Genomic DNA, 15,667 nt, shown 5'->3' with positions numbered 1-15,667 from the left:
CATGGGGAGTTACTATGAAGGAAGGATGTAGACATAAGGCCTCGGGCTGCCTCTGAGAGAGTGGGGAGAATAAGACCAACACACTGAGGCGAGCAGAGTAATGCGATGAAGAAAAAGCCCTGATGACATCGAGCCCCTGGGCTTCACCCGAATCTATTTCGTGGACTTCGCGGTTATGTCATGAATAAGTACGTTTCTCTTTTGCATAAAATATTTTGGCTTGTATTTCTGTCCCTGGAACTGAATGGATCAGAGGGGCTTTTACTTTGCCAATTTCGAAAACTAGTTAAAGCATCAGAGAAGCGCTGGTAGAAAACTCATGCAACAATGCATGATGGATTGTATTTTGTGCAGCAGATACTCACTCTGGCTCCCTCCCTCCCTTGGGGAACATATTCTTAACAGCCCACCGGTATTGGGCTTGGTCATGTGACCTGCTTTTAGCCCATAGTACGCAGAAGAAGTGACTGTGGGCTGGGCACACGCAGAGCTTTGAAGCTGCATTGATGTTTCCATCAGTCCTGCCTTACACCTTCAGATCAGCATGAACCAGAGAGAAGACACTCCTCAGTCTGGGCCCAAGGTGAGAAGGCAGGTGAAGCAGACCTACAGCCACCTCTCAATCCTGCAGAACAAGAAATCCGCTGAGACCTGGGGGTTTATTACAGTAAAGCGTGACTCATACATGAGGTGGGAGAAACACATAACCAATGAGCAAGAGCAGTCATTCATTCGACAAATGTTAATAAATTCAGCAACTCCCATATACCAGGCCCTGTGCTTGTAAGAGATCCAGTTCCCTCCCTTGCTGCTGTGTAGTGGGGGGAAAGAGAGAAGCAATCTCATGATTTGAGTGCACCTTGAAAAGAGCAGACGGAAAGAGGAAGATTGTGGTTGAGTGAGGGAATTCTTGCTGGAATGCAGGAAGGACGGAGGACATAGGTAGTTGCTTGGTCTAGGACCCAGACAATAATTCTTGTTTGATGCTTAATGAAGGCTAAGGGGCCTTTCATCAGACTCATGTAAAATGATCCCTAAAATTACGTAAGCCTCTGATGGATTCTCCCAGCAGCAGAACCCTTTGGAGGGCTGCCATCTCATAAGCTTAACATGGCATTTTAGATTTGTTTGGGGCTGTAAAAAATTGTTAAGTTTAATTAAATGTAATTAATTTTGTTACACAACATTTGAAATATGCTGAACATGAAAAGTCACCTCAACTGCCAGAGGGTGCAGGTGCTCGTAGGAAGTGGGGGGAAGGAGGGAGGATGGGAGATGGTGGTATAGGTGAAGGGGAAAGAGCCTGCAACCCAGATTTCAAACCCTGTTTCATGTCTTTTAAGACCATTTTAACTAGACATGTAATCATAGTGTGATTTTCTTCCACAGCCCCTGCTGAGCCGACAGCCCAGGGCAGAAATGTTTTATACTGTATTACCTAGTGCCTGCTGACTCAGAAATTCTAACCCATTAGCCTGTGAGGGAGGCTGGTGCCAAAAGCTCTGCCCAAACAGGGATGAATTGAGTGAATGACTTTTTTACTCTCAGAAACTGAAATTTAGGTAGTGAGCAAAATTGGAAGGTTATGAGACAGACCAGGGAGCACGTGATAGGCAAAAAGAACTCAAATTAGAAGTTAGTTAAAACTACAGGTGAGGCCAGGCGTGGTGGCTCATGCCTGTAATCCCAGCTCTCAGGGAGGCAGAGGTGGGAGGATAGCTTGAGCCCAGGAGTTCAAGACCGGAGTGGGCAAAATAGCGAGACGACGATAACCAAAAAAAAAAAAAAAAAAAAAAAAAAAAAAACAAAACAAAAACTACAGGTGAAAAAGAGCTGGCAAAAAGACAAGAGCAAGTGATGAGGGACCCAACTGGTCATAGGAGCGGAAGCAATGCATAGAGTCGTGAGTCCTGGTCAGGGCCGTCTGGGGAAGACTCCCAGATCCAAGCTGACCCCCTGGTTCTTGTCTCCATGAGGCTTCACCTTTTCATGGGTCTTCTTCTTGGATTGCTGTGTAAGTCTGTCTCCTCTGCCTGAGGCGTAAGACCCCGTTGTCCTGCCTGAGCTAGGCTTAGTGAGTCTTTGGGTTTTTTGTACCTAAAGAGCTTCAGTAACACTCAGAATACTCCAATGCCGTGCTTCTTAGATTTTTTTTTTTTTTTTTTAGAGTTAACCTTTATTGAGTCCGTGACTGCGTGCATTGTTCTTTGAATTATTTTACCTGCACTATTTAATGTAATTCTCCCAGCCACTCTGATTTCACTCATTTTACAATTGAGGAGACTGAGGCATAGAGAAGTAAGGCAATTTGGCTGGAGTAAGGGCCAGGTTAGGACTTATACCTTGGCAGTCTGCCTACAAGGTGTTCTTAACCGCCATCTGACACTGCTTTCTCTGTATAGCCCAGAGTGTCAACCTCAGTGCTTCAACTTCAGCTTTCAGGATCTATTTAAATTTTAACGTGTACAGGAATCACCAAACTTAGCAGGTGTGTTTGTGAACCATCCTTTGTTGCTGACTTCTCTAGGAAGCACTTCCTTTGGCCTCCAGGCCATTCCCCCACATCGTTGTGATGGGATTTTCACTGAAGCAAGGCTCATTACTCCCTGTCTGTCTGTCTGTCTGTCTGTCTATCTATCTATCTATCTATCTATCTATCTATCTATCTATCTATCTATCTATCTATGAGATGGAGTCTTGCTCTGTCACCCAGCCTGGAGCACAGTGGCACGATCTCAGCTCACTGCAACCTCCGCCTCCCGGGTGTAAGCAATTCTCCTGCCTCAGCCTCCTGAGTAGCTGGGACTACAGGCTCCCGCTACCACACCCAGCTAATTTTTTTGTATTTTAGTAGAGATGGGGTTTCACCATGTTGCCCAGGCTGGTCTCGAACTCCTGAGCTCAGGCAATCTGCCCGCCTCAGCCTCCCAAAGTGCTGGGATTACAGGTGTGAGCCGTCGCAGCCAGCCTCATTGCTCTTTTTAAAGTGCATGCACACTCTGATTCGGTACTTCGGAGTGGGGCCTGAGATTGTGCATTTCTAACAAACTCCCAGGAGATGGTGATGCTGCTGGCATATTTGAGTAGCAAGGTTCTAGTGGAATTCAAAGAGTTATTAATGTCATTATTCACAGATACAGATTCTATCTGAGTTCGGGAAACAGATGGCACACAAAAATTAGGATAATTCTAAGGGGGTTTAATAAAATAATTATTTGCATAAGAAGGACAGGGTAAGGAAACCACAAAGCATTGTCTGCCCTGAAGCTAGGAATAGAAGTGTTACCATCCCTCGCCCCTGCGGGGATGAGAGAGAGTGTTTAGCTATCAGAATCCGGATGGAGAGAGAACATAAACACCTGATTCATGACCTTCAGTTGACATGAGCTGTCAGGCTGAGGTGACCACAGGGAAGAAACCACAGAATACATACCCTGACCTCGCTTTCCTTCTTTCTAGACTTCTGCCTGGGGTCCGCATTGGTCATACTTGACCCAAAACCAGAGGGCAGGTGGCCTGTAGATGTAATTTGTAGTCTTCCAGGACACAAAGCAAGGTAGAAAAGTGTGTGTGGGAGAAGACAGGAGAAACTGGCACAGGAGAGATGTAGGGCATAAATAGGTGAAGTCGTTTGTGGGAGTGGGATCCCTCATAGACTTTATCCCCTCAGCACCTACTGTGCACCAGGCAGGCACTGCATAGAGGATGCAGCCAGGGTGCCCACAGAGTAGCCTGCCACCGCTAGACATGATGCCACCTTAGCAGGTGTGTTTGTGAACCATACTGTGCTGCTGACTTCTCTAGGAAGCACTTCCTATGGTCTCCAAACCATGCCCCACGTCGTTGTGATGGGGCTTTCACTGAAGCAAGCCTCATGGCCAGCACCAGCAATCTGTTCTTCCTCAATGTGATTGATGATCTTCATCACTGGAATGCTGAAAGTCTTCCAGTGCTCCTCCTTGGAGAGCCCACCTGTGACGTTAGATGTTTTCTCCAGCACGAAGATTCCTTGGAGCATTTCTGAGTGTCACACCTTCAGGTTGCAGTGGGAAGATGGTTGCTGGCAGCTCTCCCATTTCTTTTAAAGTGTTTTAATTAAATTTTTGTTTCTGTCACTCCACGGAAACAACTCTTGTCAACTCACTACCAGCTTCCACCTTGCTATATCCAAAAACAGTTCTTGGGGCTCATCCTAATCAACCTTCCAGTACAAGTGATGTTCCTACCTTCTCGAAATGCTTTTGTGCTTAGCTTTCAGATCTCTCTCTCTCTCTCTCTCTCTCTCTGTGTGTGTGTGTGTGTGTGTCCTTACTACTACTTTTCACTCTCCTTTTCTGGTTGTTCCTCATGTTCTTGACTTCTAAACATTAGGGGCCTTCAGGTTGGTGCAGAAGTAATTGTACTTTGAGACCATGAATGTTACATCATTATAACTAGGCTCAAACACATCTTTATTAATCAAAATAGGAACAATTACAATCAACATATTTTTGCCAATGAGAAATAAGTTTGTTTTTTCCTATAGCGTAAAACCCGTACTAAGGCTTCAATGAACTCTTTGATTGCACTGTCTGCATCCTGCTGGTTGTGAAAAGGTTTTCTCTGCAAAAAGCTGTCGATATGCTTGAAGAAGTGGTAGTTGGTTGATGAGAGGTCAGGTGAATGTGGCGGATGAGGCAAAACTTTATAGCCCAGTTCGTTCAATTTTTGAAGCATTGGTTGTGCGATGTGCGGTCCAGTGTTGTCGTGGAGAACTGGGTCCTTTCTGTTGACCAATGCCAGCTGCAAGTGTTGTCGTGGAGAACTGGGTCCTTTCTGTTGACCAATGCCAGCTGCAAGCATTGCAGTTTTTGGTGTATCTCATCAATTTGTTGAGCATACTTACTTCTCAGATGTAATGATTTTGCCGGGATTCAGAAAGCTCTATTGGATCAGACTGGCAGCAGACCACCAAACAGTGACCAAGACCTTTTTTGGTGCAAGTTTGGCTTTGGGAAATGCTTTAGAGCTTCTTCTCCATCCAACCACTGAGCTGGTTGTCGCCAGTTGGCATATAAAATCCACTTTTTGTCGCACGTCACAATCTGATTGAGAAATGGTTTATTGTTGGTGTGTAGAATAAGAGAAGATGCGATTTTTTTAAAAATTTAGAATGGTCAATGTTGAGCTTTTAATTTAGAATGATCAGTGTTGAGTTCTTTGGCAACTTCTCATGTAAGAGGATCAGCTTTGATGATTGCTCTCAATTAGTCATTGTTAACTTCCGACGGCTGGCCACTATGCTCCTCATTTCAAGGCTCTCATCTGCTTTGCAAAACTTATTGAACCACCATTGCACTGTATGTTTGTTAGCAGTTCCTGGGCCAAATGCATTGTTGATGTTGCAAGTTGTCTCTACTCCTTTATGACCCATTTTGAATTTGAATAAGAAAATCACTTGCATTTGCCTTTTGTCTAACATCATTTCCAAAGTCTAAAATAAACATAAACAGCAAGAAATAAGTCCTTAGCAAAAAAAAAAAAAAAAAAAAAAAAACAAGAAATGCCCATTAAAATGATGTATAACATAACCACATTTATTTCAGTATCAAATGGCAAATTCCAACAGTACAGAAACCGCAATTCCTTTTGCACCAACCTAATAAATTCCCTCCCTGAATGATCTCATCTAGTCTCATGGCATAAAATTGCATGTATACACTGATCACTCTCAAATTTCTGTCTGTAGATGAACATCTTTGCTTTCCAGACTCATGTTCAACATGTCTACCTGGATGTTTAGTGGGCATCTCATACTTAATATGTTCCAAAATGAACTCCTAATTTCACCCCCCAGTCTTCCCCTCCTTTTTCTTTCCCATCTCAGTAAATTTCATCTCCACCGTTTTGGTTTGTCAGGCCAAAAACTTGGAGACATTCTTGACTTGTCTCTTCCATCTTCCATCCAATTTATTAGCAAATCCCACCAGCTCTTCTTTTGAAATACATTCAAAAGCCAACTTTTTAACACCATTTCCATGGCAGTTTCTACTCTATTCCACGCCACGATTCCCTGGACTTTTGCAATAACCTCTTAACTGGTCTACCTGTTTCTACCCTTTCCCTCACACAGCAGTCAAAATGATCCTTTTAAATCATCAACTGGATTGTATGATGACTCTGCTAAAAACTAATGGTTTCCTATCTCACTTCAAATACAGTAGTCCCTCTTTATCTGCAGTTTTGCTTTCCAAGGTTTTGCTTACCTGCAGTTACCTGTGGTCTGAAAATATTAAATGGAAAATTTCAGAAGTAAGAAATTCAGAAGTTTTAAATGTGTACCATTTTGAGTAGTGTGATGAAATCTAGCCCCTTCCTGCCCCATTCTGTCTGTGATGTGAATCATTCCTTGTCTAGCGGATCCACACTTCCTGTACTTTTCACCCATTAGTCACCCATCTCGGTTATCAAATCTACTGTCAAGATATCACAGTGCTTGTGTTCAAGTCACCTTGTTTTACTGTATAATGGCCCCAGAGCAGAAGAGTCGTGATGCTGCCAATTCAGATGTGCCAAAGAGAAGCCACCTTTAAGTGAAAAGGTGAAAGCTCTTGGCTTAATAAGGAAGGAGAAAAAAATAGTATGCTAAGTTGGCTAAGATGGACAGTAACAGTGATTCTTCTATTTGTGAAACTGTGAAGAAGGAAAAACAAATGCGTGCTAGTTTTGGTGTTACATTTCAAACTGCACAAGTTACAGCCACAGTGTGTGATATGTGCTTAGTTAAGATGGAAAGGCATTACATTTATGGGTGGAGGACATGAACAGACATGTCTTCCAATTGACAGCAATTGGGTTTGTTACTATCTGTGGTTTCAGGCATCCACTGAGGGTCTTGGAACATATACACCTATGGATATGTGGGGACTATTGTAAAATCGAGTGCCTTTTCCATAACCTACAAGGCCATATATTTTGTTTTAACTCTAACCTCATCTACTACTTTTTTACACCATTCTAGTTACACTGGACTCTGCTTTTGTTGTTGTTGTTGTTTGTTTTTTGTTGTTTTTTTTTCTTTTTTTTGGAGACAGAGTCCACTCTTGTTGGCCAGGCTGGAGTGCAGTGGCACGATCTTAGCTCACTGCAACATTTGCCTCCCGGGTTCAAGCGATTCTTCTGCCTCAGCCTCCCGAGTAGCTGGGATTACAGGCGCCCACCCCCACACCCAGCTAATTTTTGTGTTTATTATTATTATTATTATTATATTTTAAGTTCTGGCGTACATGTGCAGAACATGCAAGTTTGTTACATAGGTATACACGTGCCATGGTGGTTTGCTGCACCCATCAACCCATCATCTACATTAGGTATTTCTCCTAATGCTATCCCTCCCCTAGTCCCCCACCCCACAACAGGTCCCAGGTCCCTCTGCCTGTGTCCGTGTGTTCTCATTGTTCAACTCCCACTTAAGAGTGAGAAGATGCAGTGCTTGCTTTTCTGTTCCTGTGTTAGTTTGCTGAGAATGATGGTTTCTAGCTTCATCCATGTCCCTGCAAAGACATGAACGCATGCTTTTATATGGCTGCATAGTATTCCATGGTGTATATGTGCCACATTTTCTTTATCCAGTCTATCACTGATGGGCACTTGGGTTGGTTCCAAGTCTTTGCTATTGTGAACAGTGCCACAATCAACATACATGTGCATGTGTCTTTACAGAGAATGGTTTACATTCCTTTGGGTATATACCCAGTAATGGGATTTCTGGGTCAAATGGTATTTCACTTTCTACATCTTGAGGAATTGCCACAGTGTCTTCCACAATGGTTGAACTAGTTTACACTCCCACCAACAGTGTAAAAGTGTTCCTATTTCTCCATATCCTCTCCAGCATCTGTTGTTTCCTGACTTTTTAATGATCATCATTCAAACTGGGGTGAGATGGTATCTCATTGTGGTCTTGATTTGCATTTCTCTGATGACCAGTGATGATGAACTTTTTTTTTCTTATGTTTGTTGGTTACATAAATGTCTTCTTTTGAGAAGTGTCTGTTCATATCCTCTGCCCACTTTTTGATGAGATTTTTTTTTTCTTGTAAATTTGTTTAAGTTCTTTGTAGATTCTGGATATTAGCCCTTTGTCAGATGGATAAATTGCAAAAATTATCTCCTATTCTGTAGGTTGCCTGTTCACTCTGATTATAGTTTATTTTGCTGTGCAGAAGCTCTTTAGTTTAATTAGATCCCAATTGTCTCAGTTTTGGCTTTTGTTGCCATTGCTTTTGATGTTTTAGTCATGAAGTCTTCGCCCATGCCTGTGTCCTGAATGGTATTGCCTAGGTTTTCTTCTAGGGTTTTTATTGTTTTAGGTCTTATGCTTAAGTCTCTAATCCATCTTGAGTTAATTTTTGTATAAGGTGTAAGGAAGGGGTCCAGTTTCAGTTTTCTGCATATGGCTAGCCAGTTTTCCCAACACCATTTATTAAATAGCGAATCCTTTCCCCATTGCTTGTTTTTGTCAGGTTTGTCAAAGACCAGATGGTTGTAGATGTGTGGTGTTACTCCTGAGGCCTCTGTTCTGTTCCATTGGTCTATATCTCTGTTTTGGTACCAGTACCATGCTGTTTTGGTTACTTGTATTTGCCTTGCATTATAGATTGAAGTCAGGTAGCATGATGCCTCCAGCTTTTTTCCTTTTGCTTAGGATTGTCTTGGCTATGTGGGCTCTTTTTTGGTTCCATATGAAATTTAAAGTTCTTTTTTTCTAATTCTGTGAAGAAAGTCAATGGTGGCTTCATGGGGATGGCAATGAATCTATAAATTACTTTGGGGAGTCTGGCCATTTTCATGATATTGATCTTCCTATCCATGAGCATGGAGTATTTTTCCATTTGTTTGTGTCCTCTCTTACTTCCTCGAGCAGTGGTTTGTAGTTCTCCTTGAAGAGGTCCTTCACATCCTTTGTAAGTTGTATTCCTAGGTATTTTATTCTCCTGGTAACAATTGTGAATGGGAGTTCACTCATGATTTGGCTGTTTGTCTATTATTGGTGTATTACTGGTGTCACAAGGAATGCTTGTGATGTTTGCACATTGATTCTGTATCCTGAGACTTTGCTCAAGTTGCTTATCAGCTTAAGGAGATTTTGGACTGAGACGATGGGGTTTTCTAAATATGCAATCATGGCATCTGCAAACAGAGATAATTTGACTTCCTCTCTTGCTATGTGAATACCTTTATTTCTTTCTCTTGCCTGATTGCCTTAGCCAGAACTTCCAGTACTATGTTGAATAGGAGTGGTGAGAGAGGGCATCCTTGTCTTGTGCCAATTTTCAAAGGGAATGCTTCCAGTTTTTGCCCATTCAGTATGATATTGGCTGTGGGTTTGTCATAAATAGCTCTTATTATTTTGAGATATGTTCCATCAATACCTAGTTTATTGAGAGTTTTTAGCATGAAGGCTGTTGAATTTTGTTGAAGGCCTTTTCTGCATCTATTGAGACAATCATATGGTTTTTGTCATTGGTTCTGTTTAAGTGATGGATTATGTTTATTGATTTGCATATGTTGAACCAGCCTTGCATCCCAGAGATGAAGCCGACTTGATCGTGATGGATAAGCTTTTTGTATTTTTAGTAGAGATGGGGTTTTACCATGTTGGCCAGGCTGATCTCGAACTCCTGACCTCAGGTGATCCATGAACCTCAGTCTCCCAAAGTGCTGGGATTACAGGTGTGAGCCACTGCACCCAGCCATCGGACTCTGGCATTTTTTCTGCCTGAAGTTCTTGACTCTCAGGTGCCTGAATGGCTCAAGTGTCACCTCATGAGATGCCTTCTCTGACCAGTCCATGGAAAATAGCACCCTCTAAACCACCCAGGCATACTCCATCCTAACCACGTACTTATCACTTAACCACTGCCTGACATTGTTTTTGTCCATCTCCATGCTACTCTCCTCTCCTACCCCTGCCAAACAAAGTAAGCTCCTTGATTGAGGCCAGAAAGTATCATCTTTGTTCATGGCTGTATCCCAGCTCCTAGAATAGTAAAAGGCACATAGTGAACACACAACAAGCATTGTTTGAATGAACAGATACATCTGACTAATTATACATCCATTTGGGGTTCATAAGATTTTCTTTTAAAAAGCATATAAGCCTGGCAGGACTGAGACTTTTCGTCATTCACACTAAAGTTTACCCAAGACAGCCATTGCCTAATACTCAGCTAGGGGAAGAAAAAGGTTGAGCTTGGAAGGTAAAGCCCTTGGCTGAGTGTAGAAAGTGGCAAATGCCCCATTGAGATGGGCTTTGCACAGCCATAGAGCAGCAAGGACCCTAACTAATCCTAGGGGATGTGTTGAGTTTACTGAGCATGAAGATACCCAGGACATATTTGTCTCTTTGTTTTGGGAGCTACTGTCTTGCTTGGAAATCAAATTAGTGCTACCCTAAGCCACCGACCAATTGTATATTGGCAGTATTGTTACTCTCGTTGCAATGGGACAGATAGGAATTGGAGCTCCAACTCTATCTCTTACTCCTGGTTAATTGGTCCCTGACACTTAATTAGCTGTTGAACTTAGATTTGACATTTGTTGTTTCTGAGCTTCATATTAGTCTACCGTAAAGTATAATAATTATGTGCACCTCCAGTCACTTTTTTGAAGATTAAACAAGACAATATAATGATGTGTCTGGGTTATAGTAAGTGCTCAAGAAAAAGTTATTGGTAATAAGACATTGGCTGCTCTTGAAATTCAGCTAGACTACAGAACCACGAGAGACCATGTGGAGGGAGCGGCTCACCCAGCTACCAGACATTCCAGTCACCCAGCTGAGATGCCAGACATGGCCCAGCCAAACTCTTGGCTGAATGTAGCCATATGCATAACCATGGTCAACACCACGTGGAACAGAAAAACTGCCCAGCTCAATACAACCAAGCCCACAGAATTGTGAGAAAAAACAAATAATTGTGTAAGCCTTTAAATTTTGTTGTAGTTTATTATGTAGCAATAGATAACTAAAAGAGAATCATTCTACCACAATTTGTTTTTCATTTTCCTGTTGACAGGCATTTGCATTGTTTCCAGGTTGGGGCTATTACGAATAAAGCTGCCATATACATTCTTGTATGGATGTATGTATTTGTAAACAAACAAACAAGTGTATAAATTAACTACTCCATAAACTCTTGCAAGATACCTTACTCTACATTGCCAATAAATGAATCAATAGCTAGAAGGCTTACTTCCCCTCCAGTGTAGGGGTATGTTACTTTATTCATTTTAACTGGTCTAATAGGTACAATGGAATAGCCAGTGGGATTTTTAGCTATAAAATTAATGAAAAGGTTTTATCATTCTTTGCATTAACAAGAACCCTACAGTCATGGACCTTGGAGAAGCATCTTTAGAGACCTTCCATCTGAATTCTGCAGGAAACTGGATTATCTCCAGCCCTTCCCAAAAATAATGCAACTCATATTGGTCTAACTACCTAGGGCCTAGCTTTTCTCTGTAGGTGGGAGGTGCTGCGCATGGTCCCTGGCATCTGTGGAAATCAGGAGCGTGGCTGGTAGAACTGGGGGACCAGCCCTGCACTGCTGTGTCCCAGGCAGCACGATTACTTCATTATGCTTATCTAACCAAGCCACAACAGCTTTTAAAAAGTGTGAAAGATTGAGGTTCAATAGATGTTGCTAGCATTTTGCAATTTAAAAAATTTGGAAAGATCTTTTAATGTTGACATTCATATACATTTTGTGTTTTATAATTTAGTACTGTTTTTATTTATTTAGGGAGGGGGGATTATACCATCATCTTCTCAGTGGTAAGGGATGTCAGAGGTCTTAACCCAACTCCCTCAGTGTGCCAGTGACACCCTTTGGGATACATGATGGGCCTCGTGCTGTGGGAGCAAGGCTGGAGTGGAATCTTCCAACTTCAGACTCTGATCCTAGCTCTACCAGTAGAACCTCTGTGACTTTGGGTCGGTCACAGGAGCTTCCTAAGCTCATTTTCTTTTCATATTATTAATGAATACATGTATGTTTTAGGAACTTTAAAATTGTAGTTATGCAAAACAAAGAAAATAAGTTACTGATATAGATGGGATCTGTGTCCCCACCCAAATCTCATGTTGAAATGTAATCCCCAATGTTGGAGGTTGGGCCAGTTGGGAGGCGATTAGATCATGGGGGCAGTTTCTCATGAATGGTTTGGCACCAACCTCTTGGTGCTGTCCTCGCGATAGTAAGTGAATTCTCTTGAGATCTGGCTGTTTCAAAGTGTGTGGCACTTTCTCTCTCTCTTGCTCGTGCTTTCACTGTGCGATGTGCCTGCTCCCACTTTGCCTTCCATCATGATTGGAAGCTTCCTGAGGCCTGCCCAGAAGCAGATGCTGCTACCCTTCCTGTATATCCTGCAGAACCATAAGCCAATAAAACCCATTTTCTTATAAATTATCCAATCAGGCATTTCTGTTATTATTATTGTTGTTGTTGTTATTTAGAGACAGAGTTTTGCCATGTTGCCCAGGCTGGTCTCAAACTCCTGGGCTCAAGGGATTCTCCAACTTTGGCCTCCCAAAGTGTTGGAATTACAGCCATGAGCCACCACACCTGGCCAGGTATTGCTTTATAGCAATGCAAAACCAACCTAATACAGTTACCTGTCATTGAATGTCTACAGATAACCATTGTTAGTATTTTCGTGTATTTTCTTCTCTATATATGAAATAATTTATGAGATTATACTATTTTATAAATTACATATTTCTCTAAATATTTGGTAGACATTAAGTATCTTTTTACAACACAATTTTCAATGACATACTAAAATTTCACTGAATATGACATACAAGCAATGAGCACACCTAGTGCCCAGATCTTGGTTTCCAATATCTGATACCATTCTCCAAACAAAGGAAAAAAATTGGAGAAACGGCTGATTCTATAACTGTGGGAAGAAATATACAAGATGAGGCTGGGCATGGTGGCTCATACCTGTAATCCCAGCACTTTGGGAGGCTATGGTGGGAGGATGGTTTGAGGCCAGGAGTTAGAGACCAGCCTGAGCAACGTAATGAAGTCTCATCTCTACAAAAAGTTTTTATAAATTTGCCGGCTGTGGTGGTGCACACTTGTAGTCCCAGCTACTCAGGAAACGGAGGTGGGAGGATCACTTGAGCCCAGGAGTTCAAGGTTAACAGTGAGCTATGATCTTGCCACTGCTGCACTCCAACGCGGGCAACAGAGCAAGACCCTCTCTCTAAAAAAAAAAAAAAAAAAAAGAAAGGAAAAGAAAAGAAATATATAAGATGAGCCTGGAGCATCTTCTAGTGCCCAAAAGTAAGAGAGTATGAAACACACACAAAACTCACAGTGTGAGAATATGCCAAAGAGTACAGGAGCCAAGTGAAAGAACTAGTGGCCAAAGATGAAAGAATTTGAGCAACAAAATAAAGTAGTATTGACTTATAACCCAACATGCAAAATAAGTTTTCGTGAGTCCATGCTGATATAAATGATTGAATACATAAATAATTGTGGGAGTAGAGACAAGTCTCTTGTGCAGAAGAATTCACAATAATTCATGTAGTTGTCTTGTCCTTAAGGGGATGAAACATAAACTCCCACTCCTACAGTGTGGGCTGTGCATAGTGACTTTCCTCCAAAGAATATAGTAGGAAAAGAGCAAAAAAGAGAATAACTTTACAGTGGAAACACCTGAAAAGAATATAGTAGGAAAAGAGCAAAAAAGAGAATAACTTTACAGTGGAAACACCTGAACTCTGCCAAGTGATCAAAGTCGACATTAGCAGTGATAAGTCATATTGATAGTGTGTATCTTTGATATGAGGTGATAAGAATGGCACTTTAGGCCAGGTGCGGTGGCTCATGCCTGTAATCCCAGCACTTTGGGAGGCTGAGGCGGGCGGATCATGAGGTCAGGAGATCGAGACCATCCTGGCTAACACGGTGAAACCCTGTCTCTACTAAAACCACAAAAAATTAGCCGGGCGTGGTGGTGGGCGCCTGCAGTCCCAGCTACTCGGGAGGCTGAGGCAGGAGAATGGTGTGAACCCGGGAAGCAGAGCTTGCAGTGAGCCGAGATCGCGCCACTGCACTACAGCCTGGGGGACAGAGCAAGACTCCGTCTCAAAAAATACAAAACAAAACAAAAAAACAAAAAAAGAAAAGAAGAAAAGAATGACTCTTTCCCTCTGTGGTCTTTCTCCCAGAATACATAACCCCAGTTTAATCACGAGAAAAACATCGGACAAATCCAAGTGGAGAGACATTCTACAAAATCCCTGACTGGTGCTTTCCCAAACTCTCAAGATCATTGAAAACAAGGAAAATCTGAGAAGCGGTCGCAGTCAAGAGGAGTTTAGGGGACAAATAAGACATTTGGTAAAAAGTAAGAAAATCTGAATAAAGTATGCATTTTAGTTCATCATAATTTAATCAGTATTGGTTCATTAATTGTGCCAAATATACCATACTAGTGTAAGGTGTTAATAATAGGAGAATTGGGTGTGGGTATATGGAAACTCTATGCTGGCTTCACAGTGATTCTGTGCATCTAAAGTGGTTCTAAAATAAAAGGTTTATTCAGAAAATGACATGTAACAGATGCATCATATTTTATTTAATCTCTTATGATTGAACATTTAGGTGGTTTCTAAATTTTTGCTATTGAATGCATTTATGATGAATGTCCTTACAGTTAAATCTTTGCACACATCCTTCTTACTTCCTTCAGAATACATTTGTGGAAGGGAAATTGTGGGATAATAAATGTGCATATTATAACAGTATTAAAGATTTTGAGGCAAGATACCTAATGAGGCCCCCTCAGTTAAAGAATAAGTTAACTCTAAATTACAGTCAAGATGAAGGTTTAGAAAAGACTCTTGGATACTTTTTGCATCCAAGCCAGTCACATCAAATGCCACAAGGAATTATTTTCAACACCCTGAGAAAGCCACTTACCAGCGTAGAACCTGTGTTCAGGGGAATGTCTTGCATTGGGCGTCCACTGCTCTTACAAGAGATAAATCAAAAGACTTCACTTCCTCATGCTGTGACCATCCCAGTATAAGAAAGAAAAGAAAAAAAAACAAAAAGGGGAATGCAGATCTCCAAAGACCCAGAAGACATGCACAGAGCCCTCCTGCATTTTATTAGACAATCAGACTGAGAATACTGTAGATCCGTGGTTCTTGTAGTGTGGGCCTCAGAACCAGCAGCGTCAGTGTCACCTGGAAACTTGTTAGAAATGTGAATTCGTGGGTTCTATCCTAGATACGCTTGTGTCAGAAATTCTGGAGTTAGGGCCCAGAAATGTGTGGGGTTTCTTTTTGAGAAGCGGATACACTTTTTAATACATTTTGGCAGGTTTATTGATATGTAATTCACATACCATACAATGAACTCATTTAAAGTGTATAGCTTAATGGTTTTTAGTATATTCAGAGATTCATGTAATTATCAACACAATCATTTTAAAACATTTTCATTACCTCATAAGGAAACCCTATACTCTTTATGTATCCCCTCCTCTCCCACCATGTTCCCTAGCCCTAGCAGTCACGAATGTACTTTCTGCCTCTGTGGATTTACCTATTCTGGACATTTTGTATAAATAGGAAAATACCTGCACAGCAAAAGAATCT

The 15,667-nt window shown here is 41.7% G+C and overlaps 1 protein-coding gene across 1 annotated transcript in view; it reads left to right on the top strand.

Moving 5' to 3' along the window:
- Positions 1-15,319, top strand: part of DDX10 (DEAD-box helicase 10) — a 292,818-nt gene extending 277,499 nt beyond the window's left edge. Inside the window, exon 18 of the mRNA XM_021926516.2 lies at positions 14,231-15,319. Coding sequence (XP_021782208.2) covers positions 14,231-14,306 — 76 coding nt within the window. The 3' untranslated portion in view covers positions 14,307-15,319. The remainder of the gene's footprint in view (positions 1-14,230) is intronic.
- The last annotated feature ends 348 nt before the right edge of the window (positions 15,320-15,667 follow it).

This window comes from Papio anubis, chromosome 12, assembly GCF_008728515.1.
Source record: "Papio anubis isolate 15944 chromosome 12, Panubis1.0, whole genome shotgun sequence".
Taxonomy (NCBI): Eukaryota; Metazoa; Chordata; class Mammalia; order Primates; family Cercopithecidae; genus Papio; species Papio anubis.
This window is presented reverse-complemented; position numbering and strand designations above follow the sequence as displayed.